General features: G+C 32.4%; 1 protein-coding gene across 3 annotated transcripts in view; it reads left to right on the top strand.

Annotated features, from left to right (window-relative positions):
• The window catches only part of Gabra4 (gamma-aminobutyric acid type A receptor subunit alpha4), a 62,823-nt gene extending 61,987 nt beyond the window's left edge, over positions 1 to 836 (top strand). For all 3 annotated transcript variants that reach the window (XM_027937179.1, XM_027937170.1, XM_027937161.2), the window contains one exon: positions 303 to 836. In XM_027937179.1, the coding sequence (XP_027792980.1) occupies positions 303 to 836 (534 nt within the window). The remainder of the gene's footprint in view (positions 1 to 302) is intronic.
• Positions 837 to 23,713: the final 22,877 nt, after the last annotated feature.

The raw sequence follows: 23,713 nt of genomic DNA, 5'->3' as shown, positions 1-23,713 counted from the left end.
ATAAGTAGAGTTATGTACTCTTAAATTAAAAACAAGTATAAGTAGTAATAAAATCTAGTCTTCTTTAAATATTTTAACTCGATTTATAGATTGGATCATAGTTTGAAATATAAGATTTTGATTCATAGTTTCAAGTATATACTTGTTTTGCTATGTATTTTAATACTTTTGAGGTAAGCTGAGTAGCTACAGCAGATTAATAAATGTTTCTTTGATGGACTTATGTGTTTTCATCCTTTTAAATTTTGTAGAAATCTACAAAAAGTTACATAACCAATTAAATTTTTAAACTACCTTTTCAGAATACAAATGCCAGTTTGAACATGAGGAAAAGAACAAATGCCTTGGTCCACTCAGAATCTGATGTTGGCAACAGAACTGAGGTGGGAAATCATCCTAGCAAATCTTCTCCAGTTGTTCAAGAATCCTCTGAAGCCACATCTAAGTCATACTTAGCTTCCAGTCCAAACCCATTCAGCCGGGCAAATGCAGCTGAAACGATATCTGCTGCAAGAGCACTTCCATCTGCTCCTTCTCCTACTCCTAGTCGAACTGGGTGTGTGTTGAGACAAACATCAGTTGGATCTGCTTCTACTCGTCGTGTGTTTGGCTCAAGACTGGAGCGAATTAAGACCACAGTTAACACCCCAGGGGCTTCTGGGAAGTCATCAGCCTCTGCTCCTCCTCCTGCTCCTCCACCTGCTGGATCTGGCACAAGTAAAATAGACAAATATGCCCGTATTCTCTTTCCAGTCACATTTGGGGCATTTAACATGGTCTATTGGGTTGTTTACTTATCTAAGGACACTATGGAGAAATCAGAAAGTCTAATGTAATTTTGTTGCTATAGTAGTTTCCTAAAAGATGATGAAAATGCAGACTATCTTTTTAAATGTTTTTAAATATAATTATTCTTTACTAAAATAAAAATTCTATGTAATTTTTCCACTTAAAAAAATATAAGCAGGTTATTGGGAGAGTTAATTAATTCCTCAGTGAAGAGAAAGTGAACCATTTTTCTTTTCAGAAAGAGGGTTTAAAAAGGATCTATTCAGCATTCAAATTAGATGGAATACAGACCATCCTGGAAAGTTGAAACAAGAGTAATAGGGCTATTAGAGATATGTGGTGCACATTTTTGCATTGAAATTTGAAAACCGACTATGACACTTTTAATACCCAATGAATATCAACCAGCCACCCTAAATTTCCCAGTGGCACTGCCCTTAACCAGAATCATTTATTTGATGTCATATGCAGTGACCTTTGGAGATTCTCTTAGAACCCGCAAGAAAAGGATTTTCCCTATTAAACAAAACATTGGTGAGAGGAAAACGGAAGAAAACAAACACTGATCAATAGAGAGAAAACTGTGGAGTCAAAAACGAAGACATAGACCAGGGGAAATGTGTTTCCTTTCATATGTTGGCCAAACAGTACTTAAAGGTTGACTTGAAATTTTGTGCTCTGAGCCAAAGTTTAACTCCTTGTATGAATTCTTTTTCACAGTAGCTCATTCAGGTATGTACTGTATTTACTCCCTGCATACTTATTCAGAGCCTAAAGCCTCTTGTGTTCCAGGCACTCTCCTAGACACTGTGTCCTAGGAAAGCTCTGTCACAGTTACCTACAATATTATTAAAATAGTAGAACAGTCAATGCATGCTGAAGAACTATAGCCTAGCAGAGGACTTTGCATTCTTTAATGAAGGAAATATAGTTAGAGTCGACATCATATCCACAATATTGTTTCTCCTCCATTGGTAGAGGATAACAGGTATATTTGTTCACTTAACTACTTTGAGATAAGTCAATGTTAGTACGATTTCAGCAACTGGTTTTCAAAATACAATGAAAATGTGGTACAGATTACTCTGTAAGTGACAAAAGCACCATATATCTGGAAAATAAAAATCTGGGCACTGTAAGACCTGATAGATTACGTGTCTCAAATTTGAAAAGGATCACTGAATTTGATCAGAATCACAAAATATTCAGAAATAAGAACTTTTTAGATGTTTTTCCCAACATGGATCTATCTTAGCTGCTGAAATGCCAATCTTCGGACATTTTTTTGTGTCCATAGTTCTGTACTTTCAGGTAGATTTTGTATTTGTTTTCTGGGAGTTTTGGTAAGGTTTACAATGAAAGCAGCAAAGGAAAGAAATGAAGAAAAAATTCATAGCCACAGGGTGGGATGCCACTGACTCTGTTATGTAATTCAACAGGATTTTCACTTACTGACTTTTCTTGTATTACAAAGCTTAACAACTTAATTGAATTTATTGCAGCTGTCTTATGCAGCTCAATTTAGGTCTGTTGGGTTGATTTGGTTGTTGTGTTACTTCCAGATTTTTCTTCTATATTTCTTTCTACCTGCTCTAGGTGTGTGTGAATGAAAGTGTTCTTAGTGTTTGGGGGAACGTTTTGATAGAATGGCTACCTTGCAGATCAGAGCTCTTATATTTTTAGAAAAGAAAATATATAAATCAATTGGCATCAACTTTTTAGTTATTGTATTGCCTTGTAATAGTTGTATATGAACCCTGTAAAATGTCACAAATATTAATTGTAAATCATATTTGAGAATCCTTCTTAGACAAGAATCTATCTCTAGGTATTTCATAGAATCAATACATTTTAAGACTAAAAGATGCTATAGAAATCATCCAGTCCAAATCCCTCATTCACGAATTGATTTTAGTAAAATGAGGCCCAGTAAAATCTGTATATATGTATATATTTAATAAAGAGTACTTGTACCAAAAAGCTTATAAATTACTTTATGAATGTGAAAAGATTACTGGCCTTGAGGTCAGTGCTTGGAATTGTGGTTTGAAACTCTGATCATTTAGTATTCAGACAAAATGACTTTATTTCTTTGGTAAGGAAAACTTACTCTGCTTTTCTATTCATGTATTCTTAAGAAACATTTTACCAACTTCCTTTTTTAAAAAAGAAAATTCCTCTTTAAATTTTGTAGGTTTTAAGGGGATAAAAAGTAAATGACTTTAAATTTATAGATCATAGATCCAGGTGAACTTACTGGGGTTTTGTTTGTTTATTTGTTTGTTTTTGGTTTTGTTTTTTGACTCTGGTATACGAAGATTTAAAAATAAATTGGTGGCCAAACCCTGAAAGGACAAACTTAGCCCAGGATTCTTAATTGTTTATTCAAATAAATTTACCAGAAAGCCTACTCATTAGTACCGAAAGGAATTATTTCACTTTCATGCAGTGTTAATAGTAATGTGTGCTTTATTTTCTCAAACTAAAGTCCATCAAATTCATTCAATGATTTTCACTTTTGTCATCATTTCTGTCTTCTTAATAACTCAGAGGTACATTGAGTAAAACACTCCTGTGACGAGCCAATGACTCTTCACCCATTAGAAAATCTCATGAGAATACTTAGGGGATCCCAAACTCCTTGTAATTTGGAAAAAAAAAAAAAGAATAGTAGTTCTGGTTGAGAATGGAGCTTTTGTATACCTGTCTTTTAAAGGTGAAATTCATAATCATTTCATTTTGTACTAGTAGAGTATCTGTATCCAGTTTTCAAATCTGAGTTGTCCACTAACTGCTGCATAATCATTTCATTTCCTCCAAGCATGACTAGTTATACAAATATATTTACATGATTAACCCACAGTTAAAAATGACTTTCATTTGTGCATATACATAGTCCTTAGAAAACGTACATTTTAGGTTGGTCCTGACAAATCTTGAATTAAAGTAGGCAGAGTAGAGTCACCTTCTTTAATAGATGAGTCACAGAGAAGTTAGTGACAAAGATAAAAGCAAAAGGCTGAAATGAACTGTTGAAAGGTCATTTTTCAATCACCTCACCTTAGCAATAATTTTGTCTCAGGCAATACAAAAAGCAAAAATTTGTTAGTGCTAATTCTGTATGAGGGGCAAAAACTCCACTCTCCAGGCCTGTTTTCCAATGATCCCTTCTTCTAGATTTGTGAACCATCTCTAGGGGAAAAGCACTGAAGAGATAGGTCACTTGATTTTAATTGTGAGTGTATTGTGGTTTTAGACAATTAAACCACTCTAGAACTGATTTCTTATTTATAACAGGGAGGGGATGGATTAAATGATATCTGAGTTTTTAAAGTGCTTAATAGTCTGACTTTCATAGTAAATACAGGCATATCCTTGCAATACATACATTCAATATTTTGAGTCACAAATAGATGAATATTGGAAAAAGTTTCTGTTTAATAGCGTTAAACTATGACTTATATCAAACTAAGGTGTCCTCCTCATCAAAAAAGATTCTTTCTCTTTCTTTTTTTTATAACAGTGATTAAATCCAGGGGCTCTTAATCACTGAGCCACATTCACAGACCTTCTTATTTTTTATTTTGAGACAGGTTCTCACTAAGTTGCTTAGAGCCTTGCTAAATTGCTGAAGTTTGCTTTGAACTTGCTCATCCTCCTGCCTCAGCCTCCTAAACTGCTGAGATTACAGGGTATACACCACCATGTCTAGAAAGATTCTCTAGTTAGATTGGGTATTTCCCCATGAAAAATTTTACCTGTTAAAGAATATTGGTTATTTCATTTTCCTGGATTTTTATTCATCTTTATTTAATGGGCTCCTTCCCAGTATTGGGTACCATGCTGACTTTTAGATATATAAAGACAAAATTAGTCCCTTTCTTTGGACATGGTCACAGTCTAGCAGCTACAATAGATGTATAGAGGAAAAATTGTGGAGTACAATAAAGTGCTTCAATTGTATAGAGTAAGGCAAAGATTATAGGGATACTCCTCAGGCACCAACATATGTATCTCAAAACCTACAATACTCATAATAATTATTTAATCAATATTGTTTAAAAAATAAAAATTCATGCAAAAATCCATGATAAACAAAATATGCAAATTATATGATCAATATTAATGTTTCTTTTTTCCTCCAGCTCTAATATTTCTGGGCATATCACTGATATAGATGATGAAAAAAGAATGCACATAACTTCATAATTTTACTGATAAGGAGGAAAATAAAGTAATAACAGAGAAGGCTTCACAGAGATGATACTAGAGTGAAATTTATAGAATAATTTGGTCTTCTTCTGGCCCCACTCCACCCTGCTTTCACAAACAAACAATAAATAAAAGCACATTTTTATCACCATCTAAAGTCTGAGACAAATGGAAATTAGAAAGTTCAAGGAAAACTTATCCCAGATAGTTCAGGATGGTTCAAGGGAAGTGAGGAAAGCATCAATCCAGGCGAATGAGAGTTATTATCGGAAAGACCTGGCAGGGCTGGATTAGGGAGAATTGAAAGGTCATTTTTCAGTCACCTCACCTTAGCAATAAGGTGAAACTTGCTAAAAGTTAGACTAGACTCAGATTGTTGGGACAATTTTTTAAAAATCTTGTAGGATTTTAAGATAAAACTAACATGTTTGTGTTTGTATTTTAGAGAAATTATCTGATTTCTCTGTGGATGGGAGGGCCATAAGTCTAAAGTAGTAGAACAACTGAAATCTTTCATTTTTCCTTTTAATCTCTACCTTTCCTTTCACTTTCTTTTTAACTCAGTGAATTTATTGTATTTTGTAAAATGAAACATGATTACTAGAAATAAAGGCATTCAAAATTTTAAAACAATTTCAAATTTCTACTACCCAGAAATCAACATTTTTTGAATATCATGTCATACCTTTGTATGGATATGTTTGTATAGAAGAGTAGATTAATTAAAAGACAATTTCATAAAGTATAAGACCCAGATATGATCTATGCTATATGTGCTGTTGGTTAACTAATAACTAACTTGAATTTATCTCAATTTAAGATAAAAATACCAAGGTAAAACTGAAGAAATCATTGATGTTTATTTAGGTAATTTTCTTCAAAACAAGACATTTTAAGGGCTCTATACTTTTTTATCTCGGATTTCAATCATTATTTTGGGAAACTTTTCTCCTTTTATATGTCTAAACAAGTTTTTTTTTCTTTAAGAATACCAATTATGTAAAATTTCTTTTACATAATTTCTAACTATTCATAATATTCTCTATAATTATTTTTTATTTTTAGATTTTTTTGTCAGAAATATCCAAATGATTTTTCAGTTCTTTTTATTTTATAACTTCAAATGTAATTTAAACATCATAATTTTTTATTTCATGTATTCTTTTGCTCTACCATTCCATTTTTTATCTTTTCTGCTGTTTATTTTCCCTTTGTTGAAGATATTATATCTTCTTTGAACTTCTAACTCTCTCTTAGTGGGATCAATCTTTACCTCTGCCTTTTTTCTGGGCTGGTTTCTTTCTATTAATCACTGAACAAAGTCAGCTATTTACTGAACTCTAGTGTGGGAAGTAGTGGGAGGGTGAGTCAGATCAGCCCACAGAAGCTATTTTAATTTCAGATGTCAAGCCCACCTCCCCAAATCTGTTTTATCTTCTTCCCAGAGACCATATTTTTTCTCTATTTTTGACATCCAGAGGTCTCTGTAGTTCACAGTGTAAATCTCTCAGTTTTACTTTCCCTAAGTCTTTATTGCTGGTAGTTACTCTTCCTTCTCTCTCATTTCCCCACTTTAATCTGTATGATCCAGCAGACACTATCATATGTAGGCTATTAGCCATTTATTCCCCTCTACTCCCATCTCGTACCATTTGGGAACATATATCTGAATTGTATGAAAGCAGATTTTGCCTTTCTCTTGCCTGTGTATATGCTGTTTCTCATGGCAGCTTCAAACAAATCATATTTGGAGGATATCTAAGGATCATGACACTTCATAAAATATATGCCCTTCCCATGATACGTGCCATTTTAACTTGGTTTCTCCTATTAGTGCAAGTGGAAAGCTAGTTATTACAGTTTATTGTCAGTTATTAGTTAGTTATGGAAAGGGTTTTATTTTTTTCCCAAGTTTTCATCCCTTTTTAAAAATTTTGTTTTGTTTTTGATAGGCCTTAAGAACAGGAAAGTGAACTGTAAATGCTTTTATTTCATCATCTTTAATGAAACCACCATCTGTTATTTGCATTTACATTAGCTCAGGGGTTGACAGGACAAGACTATCTTTTACTGATATGGTAACCAGAGCTAAGGAGATTTTACCTACATATCAGGTATCACTGGAATTGTGCATTAACCATGGATTAAATCAACCATGTGACACATCATAATACTGGGAAGGATAAGGAACTGATATAAAGGCCTCCAAAACAAAAGGAAACTCTTCTGTTTTCCTGAATAGTATTTCTGCAACCTTTCTTAGTTTCCCTTAGGGAATCCCAGAGTTCATTCCTGTGAGATTGCTTTCCTTTCTTTTTCTTTTTTTTCCCTCTTCATTCCTTTCATTTGTAGGCTTCACTTTTCATTCATATATTTCTATCTCTATGCTAATTTTGGTACACCACTTATATTTTACTGTTCATCAGTAGGTCACTGAAGTGGTAATTCTTCTAATCAACAAGACAACAATTTTAATGTACTTAAAATTATAATGAGTTTATGGGAAATTTAGAAAAGTTTATGTAGTCTTAATAGCACATCTTTTCTCACCAATAGAAAATAAGTGGAATGCTCATCTTAAATAAAAAAGAAATGTTGAATAAAATAATGCCCTTTCTTTTTACTAGTGACTAATTCTTTATTTCAAATGCAAGTATGTAAAGAAAATACGAAAATTCAAGAGTAATATTTTATCAAAGAATCTACTGATTTCATTGAAAATACTAATCTGGGAAAAAATTGTACAAATATATTTGAAATGTCAGTAGATGCTCTCAGGCTATGGCAGAATTAGTCATAAAGCATACAGGATAGTTCTGTACTAAACACTAAAATTTAGTACAAATTACATTATGATTGCATTTTTCTACTGTATATGCATCATCTAGTTTTTCATCACTTCCACTCATTCTATGTAGATCTAATTGCCTTAAGATATAACCTACTTTGGAAATAGCTCCCTGTAATGCATTGAGATTCATTGTGTAATCAAAGAATAAACAAATACTGTCAGTAAAATATTGTTTTAAAAAAGAGTTGTTGTAGATTTGTATTGACAAAAATTTCTCCCTTATACTTTATATAATGTGTAGGAATATAATGTGAAGAACAATTAGTTTTTTAATATGCATCTACATCATCTCTTTAATGACAATATTTACTGAATTCATTTTTTTCCAAATATGTCTCATTTTTATTCTTACTATAGAATATCTTAAAAGAGTCTGGCTGGCATATACATGGAAAAAAGTTTATGATGTTCCATAAGACATTTTTATTTTGCCAATTACATAATATTATTTTAAAAGTCAAATTAATATGCAAATTATAGATTCCCATTAATTTTCATACAAATTACTGCTTAGAATTGAAATAAAACACATCTCTTCAGGGGAAGGGAAAGAAACTGATAACAGAAAATGTATATTCTTGCAGTTAATCTTTGGCATATTCTTTTCCAGGTTTTTATATTTGTAATCTATAGAGTGCATTTCAATTTTGCCAAATACAATGTATTTGCCAAATGCAGCTTTGCAGATACAGTGCAGAATGTTGGCTTGTCATTTTATTGATTATGAATATTGTGTCCTACTGCAAGAATACAGTAAATGAGAGCTTTCAATTTTCAAGAGACAAACAAATTATTGTTGGTTGATAAGGTAAGGCAAGGTTGCAGGATTTTAAGATAGTTTAACTGTAAAATAAATAACAATCCAGTTTTCATCAGATATGACATTGAATAGCCAGAATATGAAATATAAGGTTAAATTTTCCACTGATTTATCCTTAATGAAGTGAAAGCCCTAATAATTACTTTGATGCTGAAAATATTAAGAACCCAAAAGGAGATAAAGATGTTCTTTGGTTTTTCAGTTGAACTGAGGAATATAAATAAAGTAAACTCTCTTCCTCCTTTTCCCAAATAATTTTAAATTGTTTAGTTGGACAGTTGAAAAGATTCCTGAGTACAGGAGTAAAACAATAATGCATATTTTATAATGTCATAAAAACTAAATGTGTTGTCCTCCAAGCTTCATTATTCTTCCTGAATCAGAATAGCAAATGTTAAATATGGCATTTATAATGGCTCAAATTTTGGTTAAAGATACAGGTATTTTACTTTCATGGAGAATAGGATTTTCCAACAAAGCATGCACTTAGGCTTTTAGCAATCACCCCCTGAAATTGGTGATTTTATTCTTGGTAGGAGGATTACTGTGGTCCATTATAGTAAGGAGAAGAGCATATTGCCATGATTTTGCTCTCAAAATTTCTTATAAAAGGCATATTATCAAATATTAGTATTAAAAATCATCAGGAAATGATTTTTTAATGTTTCTCTTTTAACAGATTTCCCTTTCTTCTCAAAGCTAAACTTACTATTCATGGTAGTAAACTTCCTTTGCTCCTTAAAACAAAGTTTATATTCAAGCATAATACTGTGAAATAATTCAGGTCTCAATTTCTCACTGGAAGGTTATTCTTTAAAATAGGAAGGATTTAAATTTCAATAAAATTTAATCACAGATACTTTGTATTTTAAGATAAATGTGTTGGAGCTAAATTCTGGAATCATTAAAATATAGAACATGTATCTTCTAATGTGTTTTTCTATTTAATTTAAAACAATAAACATAAATATCTTTGGAATATTTTTGGCTTATGTTTTTTTTCTGCATTTAAATAGACTTCCAATAAACTGGTCACAGCATTGTATCCAACATGTTTCACTTTTGAAAGCTTGTTGCTGTCCTGAATATTCCTAGTTTTCACTGTCCTGTAATTGCCTGTATGACCAGTACCATCTGGATTGCAGTTTTGGCAAGTTTAATAATTGGGACAATTTTTGCTAGGTAACATGGATGAAGAACAGTTATAGGATCTATGATATCTGATGTGACATCATAAAACCTTTAAGTTTGTGGTTCTGACTTTCTAACAGGGTATCAAGTGTGTGTGTGTGTGTGTGTGTGTGTGTGTGTATACGTGTGCGCGCGCACGCATGTGCGTGCACATAGTCATGTGCTTGTGTATTTCTGATGGGTTCAACTCAAGAGAAAGGGCCAAAATCAATCTGTGACTTAGTCCTAACTTGGAAGATCAAAGTAAATTTCTAAGAAATGGAATGAGATTAATGTATAATAAATGCGTTCATGCTTTTCAATATTTAGCTTGGAATATTAGCTGCAACTATTTTGATGTGATGAAGCATTTTGAACAATATGACTCTCCTTAATGAAGTTTTTTTTTGTTTTATATCTTATAATGTCTCATGAAATGTTTTGAATATAGTGTTCTGAAGCAACTGTTTCCTGAAGGAAAAAAAATCAGCCTTTTGACTGTATCTCTTAAAGAGGAGAAAAGGCCTGAGAGGAAAAACGTTGACCACAGACTGTGTACAATACACTGTCCTATATGAACACTTAGTATTAAAACATAATGTAGAAAGTATTCTTGTTGTCACTTGTTGTATAACATTGGGGAAATTCCTCAATATTTACTGTATTCAATCAGTTATATATGATTCCATACTCAGGTAAGAAAATTTTTATTAAAATTTTAATATGAAAGTATATCATCTAGTTATTTGTTTTATATATACAGTATATATATACATATTTATATATATGTATATATATACACATATATATATACATATGTGTGTGTGTGTATTTCTGAAGGTCTTACTGATTACAAGATCTTTTTTCCAATTGAATTAAATCCTATTCATAAACTCCCTGCCTCTTGTTTCCATTGTTGGTAATAGAGAATTATAGCTAATGCAGAAGAAGTTGGAAGTCAAAATTTAAAAAAAAATCTACAAATTGAAGCATAAACAGAGCTGTGGAAAAAACAAGCTAATGGAAGACTTGATGGTATAATAACCTTTCAAACTGGATTAAATTGTTTGCTTAAATTATACTGGTTCCATTTGTTTATTTTAATCTTCTATGAATAATTTCTACATAGCTCATGTTAGAGCAATAATAGTCAAAGGTCAATTTTCTTTTTGACTAATTGGAAGCCAAAGCTCATTGCTGGTCTCTTGGCTATGAAAATAAACCCTGGGGTGGTTCAGTAATTGTTAACTTGTTTACAATGTTACCTAATCTGTATTATCCTTCCTGCATTCTACAAATTAATCTCACAAGAAAAATTACAAGAAATTTTTGCTATTATATTCTAGCATGATTTGCTGATGTCAAATACAAATCCATCATGTGAATTCTTAAATGCTATCTCTTTCATTTAATTCCAGAGAATGTAAAATAATATCATCCATTTTACATTGGTTTGGATTATGTTCACGTTTAAAAAGTCTTCAGGGTAACATTTTTCAACTTGGCATTCTAAGCAAATGGATTCATGATTCTGAGTTGTGAGCATTAACGTAAATGCTAATCAATGGGATCATTTATTAAGCAAGGTTCATATGTTTGTTTCTGTAATAATATTGTTGTCAACACATCCCACGTGCATCTATCAGTTGAAACCAGACAGACCAAGACATAGTACTCTTAACAGAAGCATAAACCTCAATTGGCATATTATGCTAACATTTGGATAGTGTTTCCATTATTTTCTTGTCTTTAGTTTCTAGCATTTTGCTTACTCTCTACTTAGTGTAACATAACATTATGTGGTGCCAAAACTCCTTCCATCACAGTTTGTGTTGTTCCTACCAGTGCCACAAAGAGAAAAGAATAAAAATCTTCTCCCTTCTCTTGCAAAATAGAGGTAAAGACATCTATTTTTGTTTATTTCAAATGCATGCTTTTCCAGCCTCTATATCATATAATACATAATGCTCCTTCATAAATGAGAACAATATATTCTTCACTCATAAGTAAGAATAGATCTAATGTTTCTTCCAGCCAAAAAACCAAATGTGAAAGGAAAAGCTATTGCTCTTTATTTTGAAAAAGATTGTATTGTGAATAGCATTATACCTCCTGGCCACTCTAAGAATAAACTATACATAGAATGGAAAATGCCCTTCAGAGACTGTGCTAACTGAATTATTCAAATACCTTCCTCAAAGAACAGATCTAAAATGTTGGCATTCGTCATAAAAGTTGAGTGATATATAATCTATTTTCCATTACACAATTACTTCTTGCATTACTGCTCAAGTGTTGACCTTATTTTGGCTTTTTGGTCTCATCTTTCCAGATCCACCCATTCTACCTGATGATGTCAGAATATTTCTAATACACACTTGTGTTCATTTCACACTTGCCTTGGAGTTTCTGTCAATTCTCTATCACCTAATAGAATAAAATATGAATTCTTTGTCACAATATTCAGGGCCCAACACAATCCAACCCTAGGTCACTTTTATTCTTTCCCTCCACCCAGGATTAAATGAAATTCTCTGAACATATCCTTCATGGGCATGCCTTGGTGTGTCAAATAAATGTTTTGTCTGTATTAATCTTTCTTTTGCTTTGTATTGCTGGCATTCTCCTATAAATTTCAGTATTTATAACCTCACTGATGGAGAATATCTTTGATTTTCCCGAGTAGTATTAACTCATGGCATTTCCTACATCCTCTACATCTCTTTTGTGGGATCTCTAATATGAATTCATGATTATTTGGTACCATATCTTCTTGTTTTAATTTCTAAAGTTACTGTATTTGGATTAAGGATGGATAAGCATACTATTGGATCACAAGTACACAACTTTATATTGTAAGTTTAAAATACCCATTTGTCCAATGACAAGGACAAGGCAAAGCCCAAACTTCACATTCATTTCCTGGGTTTTGTTAGCAATGTATTCTGTTTTAAAATTATGTTGTTATTTGAGTTGTTTGCATAATAGCATAGACATTTAGTATGGTACTGCTGGGGACAAAATTAAATTGTTGCAGATATAATTATTCTTATTTTGTGCATATATATATATATATATATATATATAACTAAGCCAGTGATTTCCTCTATCTGATGCCTGATTAATAAGAGATGACTTCTTTATAATACAAATTTAATCTTTTCATCACTATGTAAAAATAAGTTAAAAATAGAAATTAAGCTATGGAAATAAAAAATAGAGTAGGGGTAAAACATTCTAAAGATCTAAGGTGTATGAAATAAAAATTAACATTTTTAATTTTTTAACATATTTTGTTGTATCTCTTGTCCACATATACATTCCTTTTTGGGAATTCTTAACACCTCTAGGCTATATTCACTTCAAGAGCAGAATAGATGTGATTGTGTGTTTTCTTTGACTTTCAATTTTCAGCATTACTCTTTAGACTGTAGATAATATAGTATGCTGATAATATTGTATGAATGGGAGATCATATGAAAATGATTCTTATGTAAGTATTTTTCTTTTTTAAGAGGTAGCAAGCCTGGAATTATATAAGTATTAAAATCATGTCCATGTGATATAGGTATTAGATTCTAGATATTTTGGCTTGAATTTAATCATGTTTGTAAACTTCATATATTTTACTAGCTGATAAGATGAAGTTGAAAATGTATTTGAAGAGTTTGCTAAGTGTTAGCATAACTTACTAGACACACACACACACACACACACACACACACATATATATATATATATATATATATATATATATATATACACACATAATACTATATTGCTACAGTCTCAATATGTAAGGTGACAATATAGTGCCTTGTTTACTACCAAGAGGTAGGTTAATACAGTGGTGGTCAGGGACTATAGATTCCTAATAACACTAATGGTTAGCTTTAAGTCTATTTTTAAATCTCAGTTCTGATATGTTTCTTCATAAATTCATTAATGATAAACACTTATCTGAACAGTTTTTGATATTTAAATTGGGTGATGCATGTGAACATATTGTGAAAAGTATCTGGTACAAAGTTACATGCTCAATAAATATTGAGTATTGTTCTAGTTATCTATTTCTGTCTTAAAAAACTCCTGAAATTTAGTAACTTCAATCATCAATGCATTGTTTTTTCAACTGCTTTCAGAGAACTGGGTAGTTCTCACATAGTGTCTGTTAGGTCATTGCCATCAAATGGCCGCCAAAGATGGAATCATAGATTGTTATGCTTGGGTTTAGAGTGTTCCAACAGCAGTGAGTCTTTAAAGATCTTTGTTTCTCTCCATGTGGCTACCTTGGGCTTTCTCATGGCATGGCAATCTCAGAAATCAGACTTAGTACATGGCAGCTGGCTTTTTCCAGAGTAATCATAAACATTCTAAGTGAGAACAAGAGGAAAAATCAAGTCTATTAATGTCCAGCAAACAAACTGGCATGGTATTATTTTTGTCATATTCTATTAGTTAATGTAGTTACATAGTCCACTCAGATTTAAGGAGAGGGGATATAAACCTCATTTCATTTGGAGGAATATTAAAGGATTGTGGCCATCTTTAATTATCACACATACTGACAGTATGCAATGAATTCAAATGTGCTGGCATTATTCATTTATTGAATGCCATCATTTCACATCTTGGCATTTAACAAACCTCTGTGGAGTTTAGACACCTTGGCCCTATATTCTCCACATTAAAGTTTTAAAGACCAGTGATCTTTGAATAATTAGCCTTAGAATTAATACAGAATTATAACTCATGCTATTATTTCCCTTTGTCCTGTGTTATTTGCTGTAGTGTTGTTTTACACTGAAATAGTCAAATATCAATCCAGATGAGGAGATATAGAATAAACATTCATACTTGAATAAAATCCGTAGAAGATACATCTCTCTACAATTATAACAAACAAAGTAAGACTGAGAGAACTGGGTCACAGATGTTTCTCTAAGAAGAAACTAGCGGTCATTCTGGTTCTAGTACAAAAGAATTAACAGAGCAGAGGGGCTTTATTCTGTACCTTACCTAAACATAGCAGCACAATTGAAGTCAAGGGACTCTGATTATGTGACTGTGACAGTAACATACTGTATTTTATATTAACATGTAATATTTCTTACTAATATTATATGTTCTCTTAACTGTCCCTTTAATTAGCTAATTGACTCCACAGTTGATAGTGGTTTGGAAAATGAGCCAATTAAGTGGCAATCTGAAAGTAGGCAAATTTGAAATTCCTTTTCGAGGTTCAATTTCACCAATTTAGAGTCTATATAAATGAGCAGTTCATATGATATAAATAAATGAAGATATCAATTCTGTCAAATAACTTGGAAACCATGGGTTTTAAAAACAAAAACAAAATCTTCCCAGGAAGCATGAAGTCGAACCTCTTATATGTGGATGGTCAGGCTACAGGGCTGTGTATCATAAATTAAATACATTTTGGAAATGCTAGAATAGCTAGATAATTATTTTAGACTTGAATTCTTTCTTGATCAAAACTTTATTTTATGAAAATTTCTCCTAAATTTCATTGGTTGTCCTATTTTTACCTAAATGGAATTACAGAGTTACGGTATAGTCAAACAATCATAGTACCCAGAAATTAAAAAGTTAATTTCCTAGCATATTAATTTACTTACTTTGGTTTCATAAATACCATAAAGCATGCACAAATAACACAAACACTTCTTAACATCCTCTCTCATCTCCCAATTTTCTCTCCATATTGTACAATTACTTCCCTTTAATCGCCTTTCAAAGTCCCTATCAGAGTCTCTTGAGATGTAGGCCACGTTCTTCTCACGTTTTTACAATTCCGGCTTTCTTCCTAACTCTCTCGCTTATTTCCTTCTTCTATTCCATTAAGTAGAAAATAACTAACCTGGTAATTGAGGAAAACATATCCCCTTTATATATTTTCAACCACTCCATTCCCCCCAAATGGATTCTTGTGTGAGATCCAACTGAAAAAATAAAAAATAAAAAAGTGAGATGGCCAGTATTCTGAAGATTGAGGGGAAAAAAAAATAGAATGTCCTTTCCACTTCCAAGATTAAGCCCAGGAATGATGTGAGAGACAAGGAGGTAAACAAAATTTATATTTTGATAGAAGTTATAAGTCTTGTCAGATGAGACTGCTTTTCACTCCTTTTCTGAAGAGTTCTGGAAGTGTCAGGCTTACAGAAATATACCACACAAAAGAAAGTATATTTTATTTCCTGGCATCTTGTCTTAATAGATTCTTATACTCTTTTTTTAAGTGTTAAAAAATAGCATTCACATTTGCATTAAAATAAGTCAGAATGCGTTTATTAGATCTTGACTTCTTTTGGTTTCTAGTATGGTCTTATTTAGATATCTATAAAATATGTTCACGATACAGATATCAACACATGGTCAAACTATACAATCAATAATAACTTATCTCTGTTTTCCTGACCCTTCTAAACCCTATGTGCAACATGTAGAACATTTACTAACAGAAACAAAGCAAGGGACACTCAGCATCTCAGGAGAGTTACAAAAGCTAACTCCTTCTGGTCTTAGGTAGTGGTGGGCAGAGTATCAGATGCTATTCCACTTTTTGTCCACTTGGGGTACCAACCAACTATGGCTTGGTCTGTGTATAGGCTTCAAAGATGCAGTGGTTCTCCAGGGTAAGGATGCCAGTAAATGGAGTTTGTGAAACATTATAGATTAAGGGCACACAAAATCTCCCTGGGCAATTGAGGCTGACTCATGCTGCTCTCAAACTTATATATAGTAGTCTGAATGCCCTTGTTATAATGTGTGTTTTGCTGTATACTATAAATGCATATTTTATCATTTATTAAAACTTCTAATTTTGCAATAAGTCTTTCCAGGAAGAGTGAGCTCAAAAAGAAAAAAGGAAAATTGGTGTTAATAATATTTTAAATTCCAAATTTTTGTTATTAAGAATGTTGATAAATAAAATGTAGTGTACAAAAAAATCTGTCCATGTTTTCATTCACTATGAAAACATTGTGATATCACCATGAACACTAAAAGACATAAATCTAAGAATCATCGGTACCTACTTCAAAAATAGTATTAAAAAGACTATACCGGCCATGTACGGAGGTGCACACTTATAATCCCAGTGGCTCGGGAGGCTGAGGAAGGCAGATCGAGAGTTCAAAGCCAGACTCAGCAAAAGTGAGGCATTAAGCAACTCAGTGAGACTCTGTCTCTAAATAAAATACAAAATAGGGCTGGGGATGTGTCCTAGTGGTTGAGTGTCCCTGAATTCAATCACTGATACCACCCCCCTCCAAAAAAAAATGACTGTACTGGAAAATAATGCCGCAGTCTGGCTGGGCACAAAATTGCGAGCCACCACACACCTTGTAGATTCAAACAGCAACTCTTTATTCCCGAACTCACACCAACCATCTACAATCACGTTCTGGGGAAATCCACATTCTCTGCCCAAATCCACCCCCGCTGGGCTTCTGTCTCCCCAAAAATACTGTCTGAATCCCGTGAGAACTCAAGGGGAACTCAGGCAGCAGGATACGCCCTATTCCCAGCAGGAATAATCTTAAACCTGTAACCACCCTAAACCCGGATAGTCCTAAACTGGGAACGCCCTAAACTCGGATCATCCTAAACCGGGAACACCCTAAACCCAGATCCGCCTTGGTCCTTGAGCAAGGTCACCTACATGCAATGTCACTGCAAAATGTCCTATTTCCATGAGTCCCTCCACTAAGCAACATGGGGTACGCTGGCAAGGAAATTGTCATACCTACTTGGCTAATGGCTCCCAGCAAAATAAGAAATTAGCAGAGTGGGAAAAGGTGCCTGTACATATAACACAGTGAAACAGATTTTCCTGTAGATCAATTGACAGTTCAGCTAATTTTTATTTTTAATCACAAGTTTTGTAGCGCAAGTATGTGAGACATGGTAGTTGTTAATGTTACACAAGGACAGTTTTATATCATTATTAGATACTTCTAACAGAAAATCCATTGGGCCACTTTCAATGCTTATTTCTTTTCTCACTTAATCATGAAATAGAATAAAAATTTGGAAAATTCACTCTTCATAAGTAAAACATACATTATTATTGTGAATGTTATTTTTATTTGGTTACATTACTGGTAATTTAGAGTATTTTAACATATTTATTTTTTTGAAACTGACGTTGAACACAAGGTTTTATCACTGAACTATATCCCTGGCCCTATTTTGAATTTTTTATTTTGAGAGAGGTTTGCACTAAGTTACTTTGGGCCTCCCTGAATTGAGGAAGTGGGCCTTGAACTTGAAATTCTCCTGTCTCAGTCTCCTGAGTTGCTGGGATTACAGGTGTGTGCCACCACACTTGGCTTAGTATACTTAATTTTAATATTTTTTTCTTAGAATTTTCTGCCAAAGATTTCTGTCTACGTTTCTTTTTTATTTTTGAGCATGTCATTTTTTAAATAGTTTTATTTTGTTGATTTTTATGTGGTGCTAAGGATCGAACCCAGGCCCTCGAATGGACTAGTCAAGCTCTCTACAGCTGAGCCACAACCCCAGCCCTCCGTCTACATTTCTATCAGAAGTTTTTCCTCTTATTCGATTTTAATGAATTCTTATACAGCAATAATGTTAATCACATATTATACTTGTTTCAAATGTTTTTCAAGGTTTTATAATTACTTTTTATTATTTTTGTTCTTTTGAGATATGTTTCCTTTAATTCTCTGTGTTACTTTTACATATTTTCTTTGAAGTTTATGTATTTTTTTTTACAATTAAAAGCATTTTTATAACTAGATGCCATATGTATTTTCAATGTCGTTTTTTCCTAAATTTCTTGATGAATTTATCTTCTACATATGCTTTTGGAAATCTCATTTTTGCCTTCTGTGGTACTATCAGCTTTTGGCTTTTCTTCTTAATTTTTGTATATTTAACTGACATATAAGAACATAAAAATGCACATATTAATTGGGTACCATGTGATATTTCAACACATGTATACATTGCACATTTAAATTGGGTTAAATATATCTATCTTCTAAAATATTTATCATTTCTTGATGGTGATAAAATTCAGAATCCTTTCTTCTAACTTATTGAAATATACAAACATTTTCATTATCTATAGTTACTCCACTGTGGAATGACCACACCATAACTTCTAACTCTTAACTGTATATTGACACACATTACTCAAACTTTCCCCATTTTTCCCTATCCCCTACTTTCCATAGCCTCTGATAACCAACATTCTAACCTCAATTTCTATGAGATCAATGTTTAATATGCCTCATAAAAGTGAGAACCTGCAGTATTTGTCTTTTTTGTGCCTGGCTTATTTCATTTTACATAATGATCTGCAGTTTCATTCATGTTGTCCTAATAACAGAATTTCTTTTTCTTTTTGAAGGCTGAATAATATCATGTGGTGTGGATGTACTACATTTTTTAATCCATTCATCACTCAATGGACACTTAAATTATTCCCATTTCTCAGCTATTATGAATAGTGTTTCAAGAAACATAGAGGGTGCAGATGTATCTTCAGCATGATGATTTAATTTCTTTTGAACACATACATCAGTAGTGGGATTGTGGGATCATATGGTAGTTCTGTTTTAAGTTTTTTTTTTGAGGAAGTTCCACATTTTCCATAATGGTTATTTTATTTACATTCCCACCAAAAACATTCAAGGTTCCCTTTTCTCCACAATCTTGGCAACACTTGTTATCTTTACTCTTTTTGATAATGGGCATTATAACTGGAGTGAGGTGATATCTCATTGAGGTTTTGTTTTGCATTTCCCTGATGATTAGTGATATTGAGCACGTTTTCATATACCTGTGGCCACTTGCATTTGTATGTGTTCTTTTGAGAAATGTCTATTGCTCATTTCTAATTGGGTTATTTGCTTTGTGCAAATGAGTTCTTGAAATTCCTTATATATTCTAGATATTAATCCTTTGACATATACATAGTTTGAATATATTTTCTTCTATTGTGTATGTTGCCTCTTTACTCAGATGATTGTTTCCTTTGTTATGCAGAATCTTTTTAGTTATATCTAATCTCATTAGTCTATTTTCGGTTTTGTTCCTGTGCTTTGAGATCCTACGAATGTAATTTTATATTCAGTACAGATAATATTTAGACTAAGCTGGACATGGTGATGAGCTACCATGTAATCCCATAGTGGGTTTACATGAGCCATCCCTGTAATCCCAGCAGCTCTGGAGGCTCAGATAGGAGGATCATGAGTTCAAAGTCAGCCCCAGCAACTTGGCAGGGCCCTAAGCAACTCAGCAAGATCCTATCTACAAATAAAATATAAAAAAGGGCTGTGGATGTGGCTCAGTGGTTAAGTACATCTGGGTTCAATCCCCAGTACTTCCCCCCATCAAAAAAAATTTAAACTAAAATTATTTTCAGTTTCATATAAATTTGAAGTGGGCAGAACACAGGCCATAGTAAAATAAATACTAATATTATATTGAGAAACCAATGGAATAACTATGTCCTTATAATTGGCTATAATTATATGTACACATAATTCATAAATTTACCCAAATTATACTTGAAATAGAAACTGTATTTTTAAAAATTCATAATGTTGTATGTTAACATTAAAATTAAACTAAAACCTTTTTGTAATAAAGTAGAATTGAATACTAAAAACAATAGCACAATTTCTCCTTGTGTTGTTTCTAAATAGGATTTTGAAATTTTTGATCATTAAACAACCACTTTGTAAATAAACTTAATTGGTCTAAAAGGTATTGAGTTTTATTACACAAGACATAATTTTTTGCCAAACTGTATTAAAAATCATTTGGAAATTTTAATCAAAGAATTTAATTTTGTGCCAATAAAATTCATGTTTTGAAGATTTTCCAAATTTTAGTTATTGTAAATAATGTCTGTGCCACAGGAAGACATTTAAATTTACCCCTAAAAGTCATGGAATATGATGAATAAATTTAATTGACTCTTAAATAACATAATAACTTAATTTTTAAATTCTATAATTTTATTTTGGAATATTTCAAACTTGCATGAAGTGTCTTTTTTAAGGTTCCTATTATAATTTGCATAAATTCACATTCTCAGATTAAAAAAAAAATTTAAATGGCTTTCCAATGTGCAGGATCTAAATTTGGCAAGACCTTTGGAAGAATTATAAACAATAAAAAGCTCACTTTATAAAGTTTGCCTTATACAACTATTTGCTAAAGATAGGTACTCTGAATAGAGGAATAAAAAATAACTATTTTTAAGAATATTTGAGGTGCAAAAATTACATATTTCAATTTGAAAAAAGAGAAATGACATTTTCTGTATAGCAGAATTTCTCTGAGCTTATATTTCAATTTAAAATATTATAAATTACAATGAAAAGTTAATTGATAATAACAAAAAATTCCATATATAACAACCATGTATATGTATTAAGTCTATAGGAAATTAAAAATTTAGAAACGTCACATAAAAATGCACTCTTCAGAAAGTATTAATGACCCAATTATAAAAACAAGGTTGAAAAACTAATTTAAATACATCAGAAAATAGCAAGAATTAACATCCAATGTTATTTTTAATGTTTTTATTATCAAAATGGATTTTTTAAAAGCTTTTGCTTTAATACACAGTTATGCTATTTCAGATCTTATAATAGTTTCCTTTTTAAAAATGAATTTGAACCGCACTTTTTATTGGTCAACTAGTATAAAAATTTCAAAATTATATGGATTCAAAAAAGAATCCATATAATTGTAATTAATTTTATTGCTCCTTCCACTTTGAACTATTCCCAAAAAATATTACATGATAGCCATAACTAGTGTCATGGTATACTTCAGAGAGGTCAAATACACTACAAAACACTTATAGCTTATTTTGGGTTGCAGGGGATCTTAAATGTCTACTCCAGATCAAGTTACATAAAACGACAATTCTGAGAAAGAGCTCCTGGGCTGGCCAACATTGTTGTGATATAAGAGGAAGCCATCCCAAAGGACAGACTGTGCGTGTTGCTCAAGGAAGGAATAATATATATTCAGTTCTGTGGTTTCCTTCATTACAGCCGGACACATATTAGAGTAACACTCCTAATGTCTCTACTTTTTCCAGTGGAGGTGACAACCAGTCACCTGATTGGTCAATTTGGAGGGAGAACGTTTGCACGCATGTCTGCTCCTCCCTTTCCTCTTAAGCGGGAGTTGCCCGCAGGAAGTGTCTGCTTTACTCTGCCCCTACAGGCTGTAAAACAAACAGACTAGAATTGACGATCCGCCATCTTCTTTTGCTGCTGACTTTTATGTCCTTGGTAAGTCTCTTTCTGGGGTCAGTTTAATTAAGTGCACAGTGATAAGCTTCATTTTAAGCTTGAGCAGTTATATGAAAACATTTTGTTCTCATTACTACTTCACTTTTTTTTGATTTTTAAAAAAATTTTTCCCTGAGGTGTAAGAGAGACGTTATATTTTGGATTTCCACACACATTTAGGGCATGGAGTAAGAAAAGGAGGAGTTCTTCGTGGCAGAGTCATTTATGGAGTTTTATGCCCTGGCATGGCTTTGTTCTTTGGCAGGACGAGGCTATTCACTGACTACGTTTTCAGTTGTAGTTGAGTTGTAGTGATGGCGATTTTGTCCACAGAGAGTGGTTATTGTATAATAGCAAATATTATTTTCTGTGGAAGAAGCAGAGTTGCCTGCCTTGGGCTTAAAAAAAAAAAATCAGTTTTGAGCGTCTCAGCAAACAAAAACTGACCAGGAGTGCTGAGACATCTTTATTAAATGGGTCCTAATTAAATGATTGTTGATGCTTGGCCTTAAAATCTGCAGGTACGATTTTTTTTTTTCCTGTGGAGTCTGAAAAAACGGTTTGATGATAGAGTCTTTTTGTATATAAAGCTTTTAGATCTCAAAGTGTTTCTCCTATCTCCAGCAGTATTTTCCAGGCTTGTGTAGGGGGTGTAGAAAGTTTGCTCATATTCTGATTTTCGTTCATATTGTCTTTCCTTCAGACTAAGAGAGGGAACTGTAATAACTTGTATATAGATTTAAAATTTGTTCCAACTTCTTGATCTCGAGTTAGTTTTGAATCTGATAATTCTGTATTTTGGCAATGATTCTGATCAATGAAATCCAGATTGTGACTCCAGCCATAGGAGGTGAATAGGTTATCATATTATGAAAATATGATTCCATTTAAAAATAAATTGGGCATTCTGAGAGAAGCACATATCTTCTTAACCTGAGAATGATAAACAATAGAATTATTGCAAAAACTATTGATAATAGAGCAAGTAAAATGGCTGATGATTGTAATATTCTGGTTCTGGATTTCAGTTTTGTGTAGGAATATGCTTCATTGTTAATACAGAGGAATAGAAGAATGTTAGAAATATTAAAAGAGGTTAGAGCTGGAGGAAAAGTTTATTTTATTTTAGAAGGAAACTTGGGAAATTAGAGAATAGACTTACTGGAGTGACATAGAAAATGAGAATTGAAAATGAAGTTGAAGTAGACATCTATAAGAAAAAGAGATTAAAGGGGATCAAAATGCTGTACAACAGCATATATGAAACAGGAGATGCTTAGTTGTTACTAGATTGAAATAAGGTACTGGCCCTCAATTAATAAAAAAGAGAGCTAAACTCTCAAATGAAATGACTCCTTCAAAGAAATTCAGAAAGTAAGAAACTATATTGAGAGATCACAGATAAAGGGTGATATTAAAGGCCATTAGAAATGTTTCATAAAGATTGGGGAAGAGTAGGAAGGTCTCTAGAATACACTAAGTATCTTTATGTGATTTAAAAGGTAATGTAGCTATTGTAGTTTAAATACAAATATATTTTGTGCTTTGTGGAAA

Source organism: Marmota flaviventris, chromosome 7 (assembly GCF_047511675.1).
Source record: "Marmota flaviventris isolate mMarFla1 chromosome 7, mMarFla1.hap1, whole genome shotgun sequence".
Classification (NCBI taxonomy): domain Eukaryota; kingdom Metazoa; phylum Chordata; class Mammalia; order Rodentia; family Sciuridae; genus Marmota; species Marmota flaviventris.
The sequence above is the reverse complement of the archived record's forward strand: the minus strand, read 5'-3'. Positions and strand labels throughout refer to the sequence as shown.